The 20,741-nt window shown below is 34.3% G+C and overlaps 1 protein-coding gene across 1 annotated transcript in view; it reads left to right on the top strand.

The window, feature by feature from the left end:
* The window catches only part of LOC126888325 (beta-1,4-mannosyltransferase egh-like), a 173,238-nt gene that overhangs the window by 50,695 nt on the left and 101,802 nt on the right, over window positions 1-20,741 (top strand). The window contains exon 2 of the mRNA XM_050656460.1: window positions 13,850-14,126. Coding sequence (XP_050512417.1) covers window positions 13,850-14,126 — 277 coding nt within the window. The remainder of the gene's footprint in view (window positions 1-13,849; window positions 14,127-20,741) is intronic.

Genomic DNA, 20,741 nt, shown 5'->3' with positions numbered 1-20,741 from the left:
AAGCAAAAAATGGATGAGATATCTCAACAGGGCAGCCAAAGTGAAGAGGTTGTTACATTTCTCCCAACTGGAACTGTTTGTTATACCTTTACAGGGACTACTTTACCGAGGGGAGTATTGATCTGCGGTTTAGAACATAGAGTCTTGCCATATATAATGCCAGTTATACAGTGTTATATCTGCTTAAATTACGGGCACACCAAAAATCTGTGTAAAACAAAAAATAATAAATGCATTAACTGTACTAAAATACATGAACTAAATGAAACGTGTGTTATGAAATGTGCACACTGTAATAGTATTGAACATAATAGCACAAGCCCATCAATGCCCCGAATTTACGAGACAAAAAAAAATTAGAGAGATGATGTCTTTAGAAAATTTATCTTTTTTTGAGGATTCTGAAAAAATTCCAAAAACAAAAAACAATAATTTCATTAACCATCCGAGTGATTTACCTGCCTTTCAAGGCACTAAAAACCTGGAACCACAAAGTATCCCATTAAACTCTAGACGAACGACACACGTCAGTAATCAACAAAAATCCAGCACTTATAGTATCAAACTTAAGGGAAATAAAAGGCGAGCACAAGATAATGAGACATATGGTAAAGATCTACACAACGAAAATACATTAAACCCCAATGGTAGGCTGCCATCCACTTCCTCCATGGCATACAGTACCCCAAACTCACCAAACTTCAATAAAACCAATAAACAGACCTCTGAAAACGTTTTCAGAGAAAGCTCTCAGTCCCTTCAAGATATTATGAATATGGTTAGTAAATTAAATAATTCAGACAGAGAATACGTTCTCAATTTTATTGCACAAATTTGTAATTTTAAAAGCACAGGCTCACATTCGTTTGACACAGGCTATTTAGATATTAACTCATCTCCTCCATCATTTTATGGATCAAAATAAAAATAAAAAATTCCAAATGCAAGGCTGTCTCATTCTCCAGTGGAACATTAGAAGTACTAAACCAAATTATGATAATTTAATAATCTTCATTAAAGGACTCAAACCAGATGTAATCTTATTAAATGAAACATGGACAAATAACACGTATATATTTAATATAAAAAACTATTTTATATACAGGGAAGATAGATGTGATGGATATGGTGGCATTATTATCCTAATTAAAGATAGTTTCGATCACACTAGTATACGAGTGAGCAACTCTGACAGAACATCAAATATACAGGTGATAGGTATAAACTTACCAAAATTTAACCTAAATATAATTAATATCTACAGCCTTTCAGGTCAGCAAATAAAACAATCAACATGGAATAATATTAAAAAAGATTTTCACAAACCTTACATAATCATGGGAGACTTAAATGCACATGATCAGGTATGGGGATCTGCTGATAACAACCATAATGGGAAAATAATAATGGAATTCGTTGATGAAGAACAATTAGTTATAACGAATGATGGTACCTCCACCGGAATGGTAAAACCAGGACAGAATCCATCAGCAGTTAATCTTACCATAGTAACTCAAGATTTAGCATCTAAGTGTCATTGGTGGGTACATTCAGATACTGGACAAATTGACCATTTCCCAACTATATGTGAAATTAACCAAACACAATCCTCAAATGAAGGCAACACATTAGGTACCAGAAGAAACTTCAAAAAAGCAAATTAGCCAAAATACATGGGCACTATAAAAACTGAGCTGTCTGATCGACATGACGTGGATTATAAAGAATGGCATAATATTTTCAACTCTAGCGCAGAAGATAATATCCCTTACATAACAGTTAGAAATAAAACTAAGGGGGCACCATGGTGGGACAATGAAAGCGATGAGTTAATAAAAAATAGACTAAAAGCAATCAAAACCAATATAGATAACCAAACCTTGGAAAATTACATAAACTGTAATAGAAGTAAAGCTTTCGTTAAAAAACAATTACAGATTAAAAAAAATCTAGTTTTAGACGATTTTGTGGATCACTTACGAGAGAAACTCGAGTTAAAAGAATTTGGAACACAATTAAAAAATTTAAAACTTATTTTTCTAATAGCCATGTACCTTTCCCCAGTAACGAAACCTCAATAAATTTTTTAAATAATTTAACTTCATGCAATGTAGATCTCTGGTTTAAACTTCTGAGCCCTAGCAATGAAACTGTTGAGCAAATAACCTACACTGAGTACACTAATATATTATACTCAAAAAACGATAAGGCCACGGGTATGGATAAGGTATCTTATTCGATGTTAAAAAAACATACCCGCAATAGCAGAATCTCATTTGACAAACATTTTCAATAATATATTAAAAACAAGTAAGATACTATGGCAGTGGAAACAAACACTAATATTACCTTTCCTAAAACCTACTGAATGTCCAACCAGTCCAGAAAGTTACCGACCAATCGCCTTAACGTCATGTGTAGGTAAAATTCTAGAAAACATAATTAAAAATAGAATAGAATGGTTCGTAGAGCATAATAGTGTTTTACCCAGCTACCAGCTGGGCTTTCGCAAAGAAAGTGGATGTAGTTATGCACATGTAGCGCTTTCCCACATAGTACTCAATGCTTTTACTGAGAGGAAAGCGGTTTTAACGGTCTTCCTTGATCTAAAAGCTGCTTATGATAATATAGATATTTACCTTTTATATAGAAAAATGGCGGATCTAAAAATACCATATACATATAATAACTTAATTTTTTAATTCTTAAATAACAGAAATATTTATATCCGAGATAGGGAATACCAAATAATTGAACCCAACATCACTGATAAAGGGCTGGCTCAGGGATCGCCCTTGAGCCCACTACTATTCAACATATATACCAAAGCGCTACATGACATTATTCCATCTAATTTCAGGCTAATTCAATATGCAGATGATCTAGCCCTCATAACAGTTGGTGAAGATATAAATAATCTTATCAGCTTAACCCGGCACCTGCCACGTGCGGTGCTACCAGCACCCCATAACAAATTTTCATCAAATATTTGGTATTTCAAGTTTGTTAACCGTGCTGTGCGTCATAGTAGCTTTCTATAATATTATATAGCATATATTTGTTTGCGTTTGAAGTGGTTATTTAGTGTCATTCTGAACTTGTAGCTCTAAAGTCGAATCAGGGTGTCATCGTCTGGCAGTTTAAGTTTAAAAATTTTTTTGTGTTTTTGATAAACTGGTCAGATTTACATTTTTTATTGTAATAACTGATTTAAATTATTAATATAGTCTCTATACTCCATAAATTTTAATTTTTTTAGATATTTTACTTCACTTCATTTATTATTTGGTACTTGCTAATTTGCTTTTAACACCTTTTTAATTTTATTTTTCAACTTTTATAATATATTATTAGCTAATAAGAGTAATAAGTTAATAAAACATGTTTTTTTATATACTTGTGAAACTCAATACCTTATTTTGTTTATAAACAAGTAGATCACAGAAAATTTTTAAGGGGTGCTGTGAGCACCCCACGTGGCAGTTGACGCCTTGCAAAGCCACGTGGCAGGTGCCGGGTTAACTAATATATGTCTTACTCACATAACTCAATGGTTAACAGAAAATAAACTACCCTTGTCCCATGGTAAATCCTCTGCAGTAATCTTTAACAAAAAGAAAAACATCATCAATAATATTTCGTTAATAATAGAGGGAGAGATAATTCCTATTAGAGAATCAATTAAATATTTAGGGACAATATTCAATAAATCGACTTAACTGGATTGAAAATGTTAAACGTATCGAAACACAAGCTCAAAAATATTTGAATATAATGAGGGCAACGTGTGGTACTTGGTGGGGAGCAAACCCCCATACACTCTCATTAATTTATATAGAAATAGTAAGACCCCATTTCGATTATTCATGTGCAATATTAAAACCCTGTAGTAAGTCCACACTCTTAATATTTGATAAAATTCAGTTTAAAGCTTTACGAATCATCACGGGCTGTATGAGATCTACCCCCACTAATGCTTTGTTAACAGAAAGTGGAGAAATTTCATTAGATGCAAGAAGAAAAATACTTTGCGCTAAATTCTATCTGAAAATCCTAGCTGATCTGAAAAATCCACTGAACGACATCCTGTCAGAGTTGGGAACCAAAGTAAATTATAAAATAGGATTTTGGAAATCACAGGAGCCACCATATCTAATTGAAATCAAAAATAATTTTGACAAATATCCCATTAATCTAAATAAAGAGATCATTAAATCCTTCTTTCAGATCGAACTGATTTATCTTACGGGAACGATTCATACAATTTTCTCAACCCACAAAAAAATGGAAACCTATACTCATCAGGAATTTCTTAATGAATTTTTAGCTTCATATGGAAATTATACATGGGTATGTGCAGATGGTTCTTTAGATCCCGGATCGAGGACAGTAGGTTTTGGGGTACACATACCTTCAATAAATTATAACTATGCATCCAGATTACATGAGCACACTCAAATATGCACTGCAGAAATTATTGCAAATAATAAGGCAGTGTCTGTTTGTATTGAAAAAAATATTAAAGAAGCAATAATTTTTCAGATGCTAAAAGTGCTATCCAAAAATTACATAACACTACCTGGGGGACAAACAACCATATTGTAAACCTAACTAAAAGACTCATTATTGAGTCAATGGAAGCAGGATTTAAAATAATCTTAGCTTGGATCCCAGGCCATACTGGAGTAAAGGGGAATACAGAGGCTGATAAATTGGCAAATATAGGCAAGACTTTAAAAAATGTTCTTGCAGACATTAAAATAGATAAATTTGACTTTTTGCCTTTTATTAAACAAAAAATTGTAAATGAGTTTCAAGTTGAATGGACAAAACAGTTTAAAACTAAAGGGAAATGGTATCAACAATGCCAAAGTGATTTTTGTATAAACCCTTGGTTCCACAAATTCACATTTGTGGATCGAAGTCACTTGACATCAATTATTAGAATGCGAACGGGCCATTGTCATACACCAGACCATTTGTTTAAAATTAATTGTAGTGATACTCCTTTTTGTGAATGTGGACAAATTGGAAATATAACTCATATGTTACTTGAATGCCCAATTAACAAAACAAATCAATTTGACCTGTATCAGGAACTTGTTAATATAGGAAGTCCAACCCCCATTTCAATACAAAATCTCCTACATAATATTAATGACCAAACCTTAAGAAAGATCAATCAATTTTTAACAATATTTCAAATTAAAATATAAAATAGTTTTTTGAAAATTATTTCACAATGAATTTAAAGAAGGGAATATGGAAAAATCCAGACCCTTTGAAAAGAGGATTCCCTTCCAATTACAGTCAAATACGAGGGCTGGCCAAGTACCTAAGTGGTGGAGGCCATGTAACTAAAAGAAGAAGAAGAACTTTCTTAAAATTAATGTCATGAATAATTAAGAATTTGTTAACGTAGGAAAATTGTTAGCTTAAATTGTTGTTTCTTTGTATTTTCAGGTAGTATTATTTTAAGTGTAAATATTATTGTAAAGTTAATAAACTTTGTATTTTCAGAGCAACATCAATTTAGTTAAAAAAAGTCAAATCCAAAGTTAACACCCTTCGGTAGGGATATATGGAGGAGTATCACCAAGCCGAAAACCCTTATCCCTTGATGTACCGCTCCTCCATAGGCCGATCAGACACCAGTTTATTCCAGACCAAGTCGTAGATTCTATTGAATTTTATACTAAGACGTTGGCCTTTTATTAATTGAAAATGACCTGGCTGTGGCTGAGGCTCGAACCTCGATCGCAAATCCACTAAACTTGTCGATCGACTGCACCTCATCCAACTGAGCCGTCATGACCGACCAGAAAAAACGATATTGGGAGTATAATATTGGGACCAATTCTCGACAATTGTATATGGAGAATAAGGTTGAACCACGAGTTATAGCAATATTAAAAAGAACCCTCTATAGCAAATTATGCAAAAATACAAAGGTTCTGCTGAAAAGATCACCTTATAAGAATGGATAACGACAAAACACCTGGTAGAGCGCTTAGCGAAACTATGGTGGGACGTCGAGTAGGAAGACTGAGGAAGAAGTGGATAGACGAAGTGAGAACCGATGCTAAAGAGATATTGAGGGTGGACAACTGGAGGAGGACAGTCAGGAACAGAGATAATTGGAGGCAGACGCTGGGGAGGCCAGGGCCCGACTTGGGCTGTGCAGCCATAGAAAAAAAGAGATATATTGAAGGTCAGTTATGAGATGCGCTCGGCCGGTTCATGTGTTACAAGTCTCTAACGATTAGCCTGTAATGAAGCGGTGATGAGGCCGTGTCCCATCGTGCTGAAAGTACATACCAGCAGTATTTATATTTTCGTTATGTAGCAAAACTGGCAGCATATTTTCCAAAAATTCCAAGTACAGTTCGCCAATTACTCGCGCAGGTAAAACGTAGTCTAATTAATATAGTATCGAACACACCGCACCATAATATTAACGTAGAACTTCTGAGAATTTAGCTGTCTATTATTTATAGTAGGACAGAGATTTTCTATTATCCAGGTATGAAAATTTCTTGAATTGCCGACACCGTCACGCGTAAGTTGGACCTCGTCTCTAAACAAGCATCTATTTAAAATTAGCTGGTTTTATAGGAGTCGTCGACTAAAATTTATTAGGATCCTCATTCTCAAATCTCTGTACTTACAGTCTGTTTTTTTTATATACTCAGTGACATTAGAAGTGTTGCACCCAGAAGGAATCATTTCTGGTACTTAATTTTTTGGCAACATGGTAGATTTTCATCAAGAATGAAACGATAACATTTGCAAGACTTTTTGTTGACATGTAATCAAAAAAAAATTAATAATGTGTTTGGCGACCCCTAGCTGAATACACTCCTGTACACGTCTAGGCATTGACAAAATGAGATGATCGATGTCTACTTGTGGCACCTCTTTCCAAGCAACTTGAATTTCATGGATTAACTGTGCCAGAGTCTGTGGAGGATGGTGCAAAGTGGACAGTCTCCTCCCCATCATATCCAATACATGTTCAATAGGATTTAAAGTTTTTACATTATTTACATTATGGTGGTAGCGGGTAGGTACCCCTCTATGATCCCGATAGAGAGCAGACTTACTTCAGGGATTTAGCGCCCCTGCCCACGCGAGCTCCTGGTTTTTTCCTCCATTTCCTATTTAGAGGTAACCAGGCCCCAACCTCCGTATTATCCTATCCAAACCCCAAATCCCTTCCCTAATATCCCCTCCCACCCACCAACCCGTCTGGCCAGCGTGGTGGGTTATGGCCAAAACCTCCACAAATCAAAAATGTCGGTTTCAACAGATATACGGAAGATACCCCAGGTGGGTAGGAAGTTTATTCCACAGTCCCACACCGAAATAACGGTCTGCCTCGAGGATTCTGGGGGAGGCAAGTCGACATTGAAAAAGAAGAACAACAAACAACTCCATATAGCAACTTACAACATCCGTTCCATGGCAAAAGACGAAAAACTCTACGAACTAGAAGAGGAATTAGGGAATATGAATTGGGATATAATGGGACTATCAGAAGTTAAAAGAAGAGGTGAAGGGTATGTGGACTTACATTCAGGCAACAGGCTCTATTATAAAGGCAATGAAGACTATACATACGGTGGAGTAGGTTTCTTAATCAACAAGAAGAGAAAATCACAAATTCAAATAATTGACAGCATCTCAGACAGGGTTACATACATGATTTTAAAACTAAATCCAAAAACCAAATTAAAGATTGTGCAAGTTTATGCTCCAACTGAAAAGGCAACTAATGAAGAAATAAATACTTTTTACGAAGATCTTAAAAAAGCTATAGACACCAACAGAGAATCCAAAATAATAATAATGGGAGATTTTAACGCCAAAATTGGAAGTAAGATTGAAGACTCTGAAAGCAAGATTGGAAATTTTGGATTCGGCACAAGAAACACAAGGGGAGAAAAACTTATGGAATTTCTGGAACAAGAAAACATGTATATTATGAATACCTTCTACAAAAAGAAACCTAACAGAAAGTGGACATGGGTTGCACCTAACGGAACCACCAAAAATGAAATAGACTATTTTCTCTCAAACAACAAAAGAATATTCGAAGACGTAACAACAATAAACAACGTAACAACGGGTAGTGACCATCGTATAGTTAGAGCAAAAATAAATATTAACATGAAAGAAGAGAGGAAAAGAATATTTAAAAAAACAACGCGAATAGATGCCTTTAAAATAAAAACAAATGAAGAGCAATTCCGAGAGGTCTTAGCGGATAAGTTCAAATATGATCCTTCACATAATCAAGATGAAATTGACGAAATTAACAAAAACATCAATAAGAACCTTCTCGAAGCCGGACTACAGGTCGCAAAGAAAACAAGTACTAAAGAAGACAAAATAAGCAACGAAACTAAACAACTAATGACGGAAAGACGACAACTACTAACGCAAAACAAACGCCATACTCAAGAATACATAGAACTTAATAAAACAATTAGAAAAGAACTAAAACGCGACTTACAAAAATGGAACGAGAACTTAATAGAGCGAGTCATTGAAAACAACAGAGGCTTAAAATGTCTAAGACCCGCATTGGGTGTTCAAAAAATCATTAAAATTAAAGACGCCAATAGTAAGGAAGAGAAGGTCAAATATAAAATAACAAAAATAGTCGAAGACTTCTACAAAAGCTTGTACAGCTCGCAAAGCCAGCCTAATGAATCAACAAAGGAGAACGTCAAAAGAAAAATAAAAAACGTGGGATCAGAAGTACTACCAAATATAAAGGGATTCGAAATAGAAAGAGCTTTAAAAGAACTAAAAAATAATAAAGCTCCAGGACAGGACGGTATAATTGCCGAGCTCTTGAAAACAAGCAAGACAGTAACAATCCCTATACTAACAGAGCTATTTAATAAATGTCTCCATAATAGCAAGATCCCTAAAGACTGGAACGAAAGTCTAGTAATACTTTTACACAAAAAAGGGGACAAATGTGACCTACAGAATTATAGACCGATATCGTTGCTCAGTCAAGTATACAAACTATTCATGAGAATTATTAACAACCGGTTGACCTACAAAATGGACAATTACCAACCAGTGGAACAGGCTGGCTTCCGCAAAGGATATAGTACACCAGACCATCTGCTGACAATGAGAACATTGATAGAGAAGGCAAATGAATACCAACTACCCGTATTTCTTGTCTTCGTAGACTATGAAAAGGCGTTTGATAGTATCGAGATGTGGGCCATAGAACAAGCTATTAATAATTGTAGATTAGATTCGAGATATAGACAACTAATACATAATATATATGAAAATGCAACTATGATAGTACAACTAGACGAAAATACAAATCCCATCCCTATTAAGAGAGGCGTGAGACAAGGAGACGTAATATCGCCAAAGCTTTTCAACCTAGCACTAGAAGACGTCTTCAAAACGACAAATTGGTCAACCTATGGCATTAACGTTAATGGCAAGAAGCTAAATCACCTCAGATTCGCTGACGACATTGTGATTATAGCGAGCTCATTCGAGGAACTGCAAATTATGATAGAGGAACTCGCAGGCAGCTCCCAATACGTCGGCCTAAAAATGAACAGGAAGAAAACAAAAATAATGACAAACACAGATGACCCCAGACGCATAACTATAAATGGCAGTGAGATAGAAAAAGTCCAGGAATATATCTACCTAGGCCAAATCCTGAAACTTGACAAAGAAAACCAAAGTGCGGAAATTAATAGGAGAGCAAGACTAGCATGGGCAGGATTTGGAAAACTTGGTTGGATACTTAAGAACCGCAAAATACCTCAATATTTGAGGACCAAAGTGTTCAACCAGTGCATCCTTCCTATCATGACATATGGGTGTCAAACCTGGACCCTAACCAAGGCAAATATGAATAAACTAGCTACAACAGAAAGAGCTATGGAAAGAGCAATGTTAGGTATACGACTGTCAGATAAAAAGAGGAGCGACTGGGTAAGATCAAAAACAAAAGTCGAGGACATAACAACAAAAGTTACCAAACTTAAATGGAGCTTTGCAGGCCACACTGTTAGACAAAAAGACCAACGTTGGAATGCCACGATACAACATTGGAGACCTTACCAAAGTAAACGACCGAGAGGAAGACCACAGATGAGATGGGTTGATGGTATTAAAAGAGTAGCCGGAACGAATTGGAAATATGTTGCTCAGGATAGAGACCGATGGAAGGAGTTGGGAGAGGCCTATGTCCAAACGTGGACGATAGAAGGCTAAGAAGAAGAAGAAGAGGATTTAAACGCAGTGAACGGGGTAGCCATGGCAAAAAATTAACGTTAGCTTCTTGGAGGAAGTCCATAGTTCGATGAGCAATATGGGGACGAGCATTGTCTTCCTGAAAAAGGGCGTTTCGAAAGCCGTTTAGATAAGGCAGTAAAGTGGTTTGTAAGATACCATCAACATAACGCGCATCTGTCATACTGCCTCGAATAAACAAAAGTGGTGATCCGCTACCATAAGCATTAACCCCCCATACCATTACTCCAACTGTCTTGTGTTGATGCCTCTCAACAGCAAACCTGATACCTCGGCGCTCTCCACGGCGCGCAGCGTCTGATCATCTTACGACCATCATGCATACCTAAACAAAATCACGATTCATCGCTGAATACTGCATTATGCCATTCTTCCACCCAATGCTGCCGTTCTCTGCACCAATTCAAACGTTGGTGACAGTGGTCCGCAGTCAAGGGAAGCACTCTTCGTGGGTGGAATGAAACCAGTCCAAAGGCTTGAATGACACTGTATAGGGTACGTATAGTAACAAGTCTACCTTCTACTCCAAACCATTGGTCAGCAATTTGAAAAGCGTAGTAGCAAAACGCTCTCGCAGAACCAGAAGTCTAAAGGGCTAATCTTGAGCCCTGTGGTACGCCTCGGTTGACCAGTTGATCTTCTTCGTGTTTCTCTATCTTCGTTTGTCCACACACGACACACTCGCATAACTGTCATTGCCGTACAATTAACACGACGGCCAATGTCGCGATACGATAAACCCATATCTCTATAGGCAATAATTCTACCCCTGTCAAAATAGCTAAAATGATGGTAATTTGTTGTCTTCGAACTCAAGGCCTATTCTTGCACTGATTACAATTAGACTAAAGAAAAATAACTAAAAATTTCTGTACCAACCGGTCTTCATAAATTGGTCTTTTCACAAAAAAAATTAAAGATTAAACTTTAATTTTACAAAAACTATAAAACATAAAACATTGATATTGTTATCTTAGTATGCTCTAAATATAGTCATTGTGCTGCCAAAAAATAAAGTTCAAGAAGTGATTACTTCTGGATTCTGGGTGTAACACTTCTAATATCACTGAGTATATTTTTGTCAATAAAAAATTTTATATATTAATTTTTAGTTTTACTCTGGGCTAATTAGCAAAATACAAGGAAAAGTTATTTACCAGCAATTCTTATTAAGAATCTTATTATTGTATGTATTAATAATATAGTTATGCAAAGTCCGCAGATAGTGTGCTACTTTTTTTATAAACCAAATGGCGCCCGAAAATCTTGTTTTTTTTTTCAATTCTTGCTCTATAACTCCAAACATTTTAACTTTACACCAAAAACACCCAAATAAAAATTCACCGCAATTAAATTCTGCATAGAGACGTGTTTTTCCCGATTCACTTCGACAAAAACTTTCCCCGTAAAAAGCGAGTTTTTCCAACCAAATCTTAAATTTTCAACTAAAATTTTAGATAAGTAGTTGTTGATCAATAATTAAATAACTTGGTAATGTAAAAGCCCTTTCTGTATAGATTATAGTTCCAGAAGCCGATGGAAATTGAATGAACAGTTTACCAAAAATTGAATTGTTAATTAAAAATTTACGGTCGATATAATAACGACAATAATTATGATACATAAGAATAACTATGATTTTTTCATAAAAAGATACTATACCTATCTAATGTACTTTACAGAATTGAAATTGGACTATTTAGGCGGCCTCAGGAATATTTTAAAATTATAAACAATTTTTTGGCTTATAAACAAATAGAATATCTCGCAAAATATTAAACTAAATTAAATTGTAAAAACGGCAAAGATATAAACAATAGGATTATAATTTTCAAACCATCACCTTTTTATTTTTGTCCTCTTTCTGCACACCAATTTCATATCCTTAAAATACTCATAACATATATTATTATAATAAAAACTATCGATAGTACGTGTGAAAATTGTCAAAAATAGCAAAATTCCAATCAAAAATTAGGTTGGAGAAACTGTAACCCTCAAAGTTCAAAATCGGTATACGTTAAAAAAATGCATTTTCTCGGCTTCCCATGGAGCAATTTCCTTCATTCTTTTTTTGTTCCCAAGTAACTCGAGTAGAGCCATCTAACTAACGTATTATTAAATGCCAGACTTGCTTTTGTTTTGTTATAATAGATTAATTTATTTATAATAACAGAAAGCTACATATTTTTTCTAGTTGTAGGCTTTTTTTACATAAACTTTCTACAAGTGTACCTTTTAAAGTTAAAAACATAAATATTCTCATTTAAAAGCTGTATAATTATTTAAACAATTTTTATTTAAACAAATTAAAATTTTGCGTTATAATAAATTAATTAATTAATTATAACAAAACAAAAGCAAGTCTGACATTTAATAATGCGTTAGTTAGATGACTCTACTCGAGTTACTTGGGAACCAAAAAGAATGAAGGAAATTGCTCCATGGTAAGCCGAGAAAATGCATTTTTTTAACGTATACCGATTTTGAACTTTGAGGGTTACATTTTCTCCAACCTAATTTTTGATTGGAATTTTGCTATTTTTAGCAATTTTCACACGTATTATCGATAGTTTTTATTATAATAATATATGTTATGAGTATTTTAAGGATATGATAATTGGTGTGGAGAAAGAGGAAAAAATAAAAAGGTGATGGTTTGAAAATTATGATCCTATTGTTTATATATTTGCCGTAAATTCCGGTCAACTTTGACCGGTTGTATCTCAGGAACTACTCATCATAATTAAACATTTTTTCTTTTATAAGAAGCTCCCTGTCGCTGTTTTTCGAATGCCGTTTTTACAATTTAATTTAGTTTAATATTTCCTGAGATATTCTATTTGTTTATAGACCAAAAAATTGTTTATAATTTTAAAATATTCCTGAGGCCGCTTAAATAGTCCAATTTCAATTCTGTAAAGTACGTTAGATAGGTATAGTGTCTTTTTATGAAAAAATCGTAGTTATTCTTATTCACCATAATTATTGTCGTTATTATAGCGACCGTAAATTTTTAATTAACAATTTAATTGTTGCTAAACTGTTCATTTAATTTCCATCGGCTTCTGGAATTATAATCTATATAAAAAGGGCTTTTACATTACCAAGCTATTTACTTATTGATTAAAAATTACTTACCTAAAATTTTAGTTGAAAATTAAAGTTTTTGTTGGAAAAACCCGCTTTTTACGGGGAAAGTTTTCGTCGAAGTGAATCGGGAAAACACGCCTCTATGCAGAATTTAATTGCGGTGAATTTTTATTTGGGTGTTTTTGGTGTAAAGTTAAAATATTTGGAGTTATAGAGCAAAAATTGAAAAAACACGATTTTCGGGCGCCACTTTGTTTATAAAAAAAGTAGCACACTATCTGCGGACTTTGCATACCTATATTATTAATACATACAATAATAAGATTCGATTTCAGCAATCAAATTGCTGGTAAATAACTTTTCCCAAAAATGGCCTATTCTTCGATAATCAGCTCAGACTATTTGTATTTTGTATCAGTGTTTAATTTGTATTATTTAAAATTTGTAGGTGAAAGATAATGTTAAACGTAATTTTAAACAATGTGAAGCACTTGGTTTAGAGAACTTTATATTTGAAGTCGTTACAGATAATCCTATTGGTATTATCGAAGAAAATAAAATAAGAGAAATTATTGTTCCAAGTGAATATCGAACCGCAACTGGTGTTCTTTATAAGGCAAGAGCTTTACAATATGCTTTAGAAGATAAAGTTAATGTCCTACAGAATGACGATTGGATCGTTCATTTAGATGAAGAAACATTGCTTACTGAAAGCTCAATTATAGGTAATGTATAATTTAACAAACAATATTTATATTGATTGATCAATTATTGACTGTATCGAAAAGAAATAGGGCGTTCACTGGTTATTTATATTGTATGACAATATTATTTACAACCTTTAATGGGGATTTACCACAATTTTAATTATAAATACGTCTGTTTTGACATTTCGGATTCCACGTCAGAAATCGTTCTCGAAATGGAGAATTATTATCTGAAATTACCTGGTAATATAAAATAAAATCTAATAATTTAATCTGCCTTATTCATATTGACAATATACAGAGTTGGAATAAAGTATGGAACCAAGCAAATATCTTTGAAACGAAAAGAAAAATATTTATGAAACTTTGCATGCAAGTACACTGTCGTAGAAGGCATCTGATGCCATATTTTTTGTTACTACTTCACTTCGGTTTCACCGGAAATACCCTTAACTTATTTACTTTAAATGGGACACCCTATATATTTTGCAGATTTTAAAAGAACTTTTTGTTTTTAATTCATATATACCAAGTTTGGAAGAAAAAACTAATAAAACAAGAAATAAATCTCTTTAGAGTTAAAAAATAGGTTAATTTATTTACGTTAGACCCATGATATCAAAAATAAAAAAAAATTTCAAATTTTGAAAATGTTTGCTGTTCACCTCCTGACAACGTGCAAGCCTATAAATAAATTTGTGAGTCACTTTTTGCGCGATTTCTCCACGTATTAGTTCACATTCATCAATTATTCTTTGTCTCAAATCCTGCAAGCATGTTAGTCGCCTAACGTAAACACGTGATTGTAGATAACCCCCAAAAAAATGGGCGGGCGACTCTATGAATCCTCTACGTCCAATCCATCGATTTGGAAAATTCACTTCCAAAAAATTAAAATTCATCATAACCGATTAATTATCAGTAGTAATTGCACAAGAGCTCTAAAAGTCTATATTAATTTTAGAGTTCGAGTGCAATTTGTTGCGATTATTTCATTACTAAAACTGTTCAGAAACTAAAATTTTATTGTAATTTATTTATATAAGTACAAACTAGTACAATTAAACACAAAGTTTTTATAAATATTTGACGATTGAAAGTCATCACTTTTATAATTTTTAAAATATTAATTGTCATTACGAATGTATTGTCAACGAAGGGCATCTGACGTAATATAATTAACGACGGGCAATTATCAAAAATTATCGATTTAATTCAGATTTCTGTAGCTTTCTATTGGTCAGAATCTAATATGAATGAAATAATCATTAATATTTCAATACGATCTTTTTCACTTAAATGAAGCATTTTTAATACAACTTATTTCTGTCAACTACTTCAGTTACAGTTTTACCTACTATACTAAGTTCAAATAAGTCATGCAGTGCATGTAAACAACAATTTTAGTCTACAGTATAGATGGTACTAGTTTATTTCCTACTACATTGTATTAATAAAAAAATTATCTACACACTTTTTAACAAATTTTGTCTACCAAATTTGGTATGTATGAATTAAAAACAGCAAAAATATACAGGATGTCCCATTTAAATTAAATAAGTTAGGGGTATTTCCGGTGAAACCGGATGTGGAGTAGTAACAAAAAATATGGCAACAGATGTCTTTTGCGTCGCTGTACTTGCATGCAAAGTTTCATAAATATTGTTCTTTTCGTTTCAAAGATATTTGCTTGGTTCCATACTTTATCCCAACCCAGTAGATATATTCTTATATTATCCATTTTAAAATAGACGACTCTTGAAAGATATTAATAATAATTGGTCCCAACCAACTCGAAATCTGAAATTTATATAGTACAGCGTTTCCCAACCGGTGGGACGCGACCCACTAGTGAGTCGCTGGCAGATTTCAGATGGGTCGCGGAGTGGCTCTTACAGTAGCTGTGTAGCGTACAATGGAAGTGTTCCTTATTTCTTCTATCTTCATGGATGAGGGATGGGTCGCGAATATGAAAAAACATCAGAAGGTGGTCGCCAGACAGAAAAGGTTGGGAACCACAGATATAGTACATTCTTTAAACGTAAAATATTGCACAACCTCTAAATTTTAAAGAATCGCTTGGATTGACATGAAATTTGGCATACACATAGCTAACAAGTCAAAGAAAAAAAGTGATATTTTGCCGATGTGTGCTTTTGCCCTAGGGGTGAGTTTCACCGCCTTTTGGGGGTGAAAAATATATGTTCGAAATAAGTCCGGAAATGGATAAAATTTCTAATTCTAAGCATCTTTTGTTATATAAAGTTTTTTCACCAAAATAATACTTTTCGAGTTATTTGCGAGTGAATATGTTAATTTTTCTACAAAATAACCACGTTTTTAGACGGTTTTTCGCAAATAATACAAAAAGTAAGTATTTGGTCGAGAAAAAAATTCTGATCAAAAATATAGCACGTAAGAAAGTGAAAAACATGGTGTATATTAGGTCACTATACCTTTTTTTTTGACTGAGGGGAACGCTCATAGCAGACTAGGGAAGGTGTCTCTAGTTCTGTTGGACCCGGACAGGAGAGGAGAACACGCTAGGACGCACCAACCACGTGTGATCAATGTATCCCGCGTGCACTCCATAGCCAGCCGCCTACCAACGAAAACCACCCCCTTTTCCGACCCGGGATATCCCTGGACGGGCTCCGTATGCATGGGGATATCCCAAGCTGCCTGTAGAAGAAAATATCAGAATTATATTCATGGCCATGCTCCCACCTAGAAGAGGTAGAAGATGGGGAGGATCTTATACCTACTATGCTGAATAGGGATTACGTTCGTGTTTTCTCTTCCCGCTACCTAAGCGCGGTAGGGGAGAGGTGATGTGTCTCTTCCTGCAGGTAACGGCATTGCCTAGATGCCTACCGGATCCGGTAGGGCTTTATTAGAGCTGTCTGATCCTCAGTAGGATCGAAAAACATGCAAGAAGAGATCAAAGAGATCATGGGGAGGCGTCCCTCTACATAAGGGTCGCCTTTTGTTTTGTAAACTATTACTAATTTATATGTTTGGCTGTACAATTAATATTGTACGCCAAACTATTCTGTAAATTTTCTAAAAACAAACAATTAGATATAGCCTTTACCTACCTTTCCACTTATTAAACACTTTTTTTGTATTTTAATTTTATTTATTTTTTTTACCCATTCTGCTCCTGCCGTTCTAAAATAGCTTTCTGCTTTAGAATGCGCGTGATCGTCTCCACAAGGAATTCAAAATCCGCCTTGCTCTCTGTTGCTCGCTGAAGTATATTGTTAGTATTATTTAACTTGTTTATTCGGGGGTGATTGGTAATTGGGGGCTGATTTTTTTTGTCAAAACAAAAGGGACCAACTTTATTTTGAGCGTAACTTGCTTACATTTGATGCTAGAAATTTTTTTTATAAAAACGGAAATAAAACTTTTTTTAAACACTTTAAAAAAGTTGTAATGTGTTTTCCTCAGGAATGCTTCATTATTTGGATATTCCACATTGAATTATTCTATTTGGAATTTTTCGAATATAAACCTATTTTTCATTAGATAAAACTGTGCCTGTGCTAGGTATAGAGACCTAATATATAAACCGTTTTTTTTTCACTTTTTGATAGGCTATATTTTCGCTAAGAATATTTTTTTTGACAAAATGCTTACGTTTTGAGTTATTTGCGAAAAACCGTCTAAAAGCGTGGTTATTTTGTTGAGAAATGAACAATATTCACTTGCAAATAAATCGAAAAGTACTGATTGGTGAGAAAACTTTATGGAACAAAAGTTGCTTAAAATTAGTCAGTTTATCCATTTCGGGACTTATCTTGGACATATATTTTTCACCCCGAGATGGGGGAAACTCACCCCCAAGGCAAAAGCACATATCGGCACCATATCACTTTTTTTCTTTGACATGTTAGCTATGCGTATGCCAAATTTCATGTCAATTCAAACGGTTTTTTAAAATTTACAGCAAAACCGTGAAAGAATGTACTAATTAATAATGGAATACATACCTAATAATCAAACAAACATTATAAATAAGGATGAATGCTGTAAGAGTGATGGGAGGAAAAATAAGCGACTTAAATAATAATTATTATGTAAGAGTTAACATATTTGTGCCATATGGATAAGAATATGAAATAATAGAAAACCCAAAGTATAATTCAGCTTGTTTTTGCCAGACCGTCTTGTCCCTAATGTCTTTTTGTTCCTTCTCTTAGCGCCTGAAGCAATATTTGGCACCATTCTATAGCCCTTTCTTTTAAAGTATTCTTTTCGAAGAAGCTTTTGTATTCGTTTATAAGTGTTTATATTTCCTGTGTAACACATAAGTTTATATTTTGTTACGGAATCTAGTTATTTTCCTAACTAGTGCGGAAACTAATACTTTCCCGCACGAGACTCCCGTTGACCCAAACGATGCGATAGCGGAGTTCGGGAAAGCAGTCGAGTGCAGGAAAGACACTTCCAATTCCAGACCACCAGTTTGGATTTTGGGCCCATCACTCAAGAGTCCAACAATAGAATCAGAATGGTAAAACATATAGATACTGATTTTGAGGCCAAGAGGTACTGTTCAGCTGCATTTCTTGACGTTAGGCAGGTGCTCGACAAGGTGTGGCATGTAGATCTCCTATGCAAGTTAAAAAGGATATTACCGCACAGCTTTTATATTCTTCTTGAGTTATAGGCATTTGTCGGGTAGGTGTTGTTTTATTAAATATCAAGATGCAACTTCCAAATTCTATTCTATCAAAGCTGACTTACTATAGCCTAGCGTGCTTGGACCTACCTTGTATCTATTGTTTACCGCAGATGTACCTTCAACTCTTCAGGAACCACTAGAGAAGATACCACTTAGACAATAAATGATGCTGGGAATATTTGCCGACGATACTGCAATTATAGCCTCACATCCTGACTCTATTTATGCATCGCATCTCTTTTGAGCGTATCTAGACAGAATACAATATTGGTTTTTGGAATGGAAAATTAAAGCTAACGAAGGAAAATATATTTATATTACATTATTTACAACACGAAGAGGAACCTGTCCTCCTGTAACTTTGATTAATCATTAATTACTTTCAGCCAAAGAGGTAAAATGTCGTGGTATTCATTTAGACAGAAATGTCACATGGAAGAAACATATCTGGACAAAGAGAAAGCAGCTAGGTTTCCAATTCAGAAATATGTATTGGTTAATGGGCCGTTCATCAAGACTAAGCCTGGAATAACAAATTACTGCTCTATAAGGCAATATATACTTACTTAAGGCAAATATGTACTTACGCCAATCTAGATATATGGTTTGGAAATATGGGGAGCAGCCAGTCACTTCAACATCGAAATTATCCAACGCTTTCAATTAAAAATCCTCCAAATCATCACCAGTGCTCCTTGGCTCATCAACAACAGAAATATTCATTGAGACCCTAAAATGGATATGGTACAGGAAGTCATCAAAAAACGTAGCGCTGCATACGCTAAGTTGGAGGATCATGAAAACCAGTTTGCACTTAACCTAGACCTAGATAGATTTGACAATTTCCAAGAACAGCGTACCTAGATTAAAGAGGTTTAAATTACTGAACATTTAGAGTAAACTTGTGAACTAATTAGTTAGCAGTTATAACATGTAATTATTTCCTACACAGCTTTATAAAAATTGCATTTTTATTTTACCAGTGGGTAAAATCCTTCTTGGTCTTAGTCAATGTCATTAATTTTGTTTCTTGTTGACACTAAACACATTGCAAAATACTTTTAACTAAATAAAAAAATTGTCGCTAAAATTTTTATAATTTAATCACCAGTAACAGATGACATCCGCAAGATCATCCAGGCAACTTAACGACCTAACCAGAAAAACCTCAACACATGGGCCGTTGCCCCAACCTGGTTGCATTTTCCTAGAAGAGAAAAAACCAGAACTTCAATTATCGTAACGGAAGAATAAAAAAAACCATAATACTTACAACCGCTTGAGCTGGTGCTGGTCACACACAACTGGGCCCTGATTCTAAATCAAATTTCGACTCTAAACAAGTCGCTTTCAATATGGCGACGTCGAAATGCGACTGTGCGAGCCTTGTGGATTTTAGTTGAACTAACGAAATGACGTCACGAAATAACGACTATCAAAATTAATAGCGACTCCAAAAAAGTGGTTGATATTATAATTTCGATGTCGAAATTATTTGACACGAAGATGAATGAATGGCCAAAAGCGAGGTTAGGTTTAGTTTAGATGTGTTTTGTTTATTTCTTGCAAGGAAAACTAAAGCAAAAGGTATTAAGGTGATACAGTAGCGATCAACAGGTAGCCAAAACGCGTTCCAAGATTGCGGCTGTAATTTTGAATATTTTTTGGAGATATTTGGCACACTTATTCGTAATATAATAAAGAATGGCGGTACAGAGCCCAATTTGAAAAATATATTATTATGTGGAAATTACTCTGTAATGAAATACAATATTAAAAAAACGAGCCTCTACCGCCATTAAGAAGAACAAAAAAATACACTTCCTTCAAATAAACTTTTTTATCCGATGCCTAGATTTTGTGTCATTTTGGAACTACTAAAATTTTTTATTTCATTAGTAGTTCCAAAATGACACAAAATCTATGCATCGGATAAAAAAGTT

This window comes from Diabrotica virgifera, chromosome 7, assembly GCF_917563875.1.
Source record: "Diabrotica virgifera virgifera chromosome 7, PGI_DIABVI_V3a".
Lineage (NCBI taxonomy): Eukaryota > Metazoa > Arthropoda > Insecta > Coleoptera > Chrysomelidae > Diabrotica > Diabrotica virgifera.
This window is presented reverse-complemented; position numbering and strand designations above follow the sequence as displayed.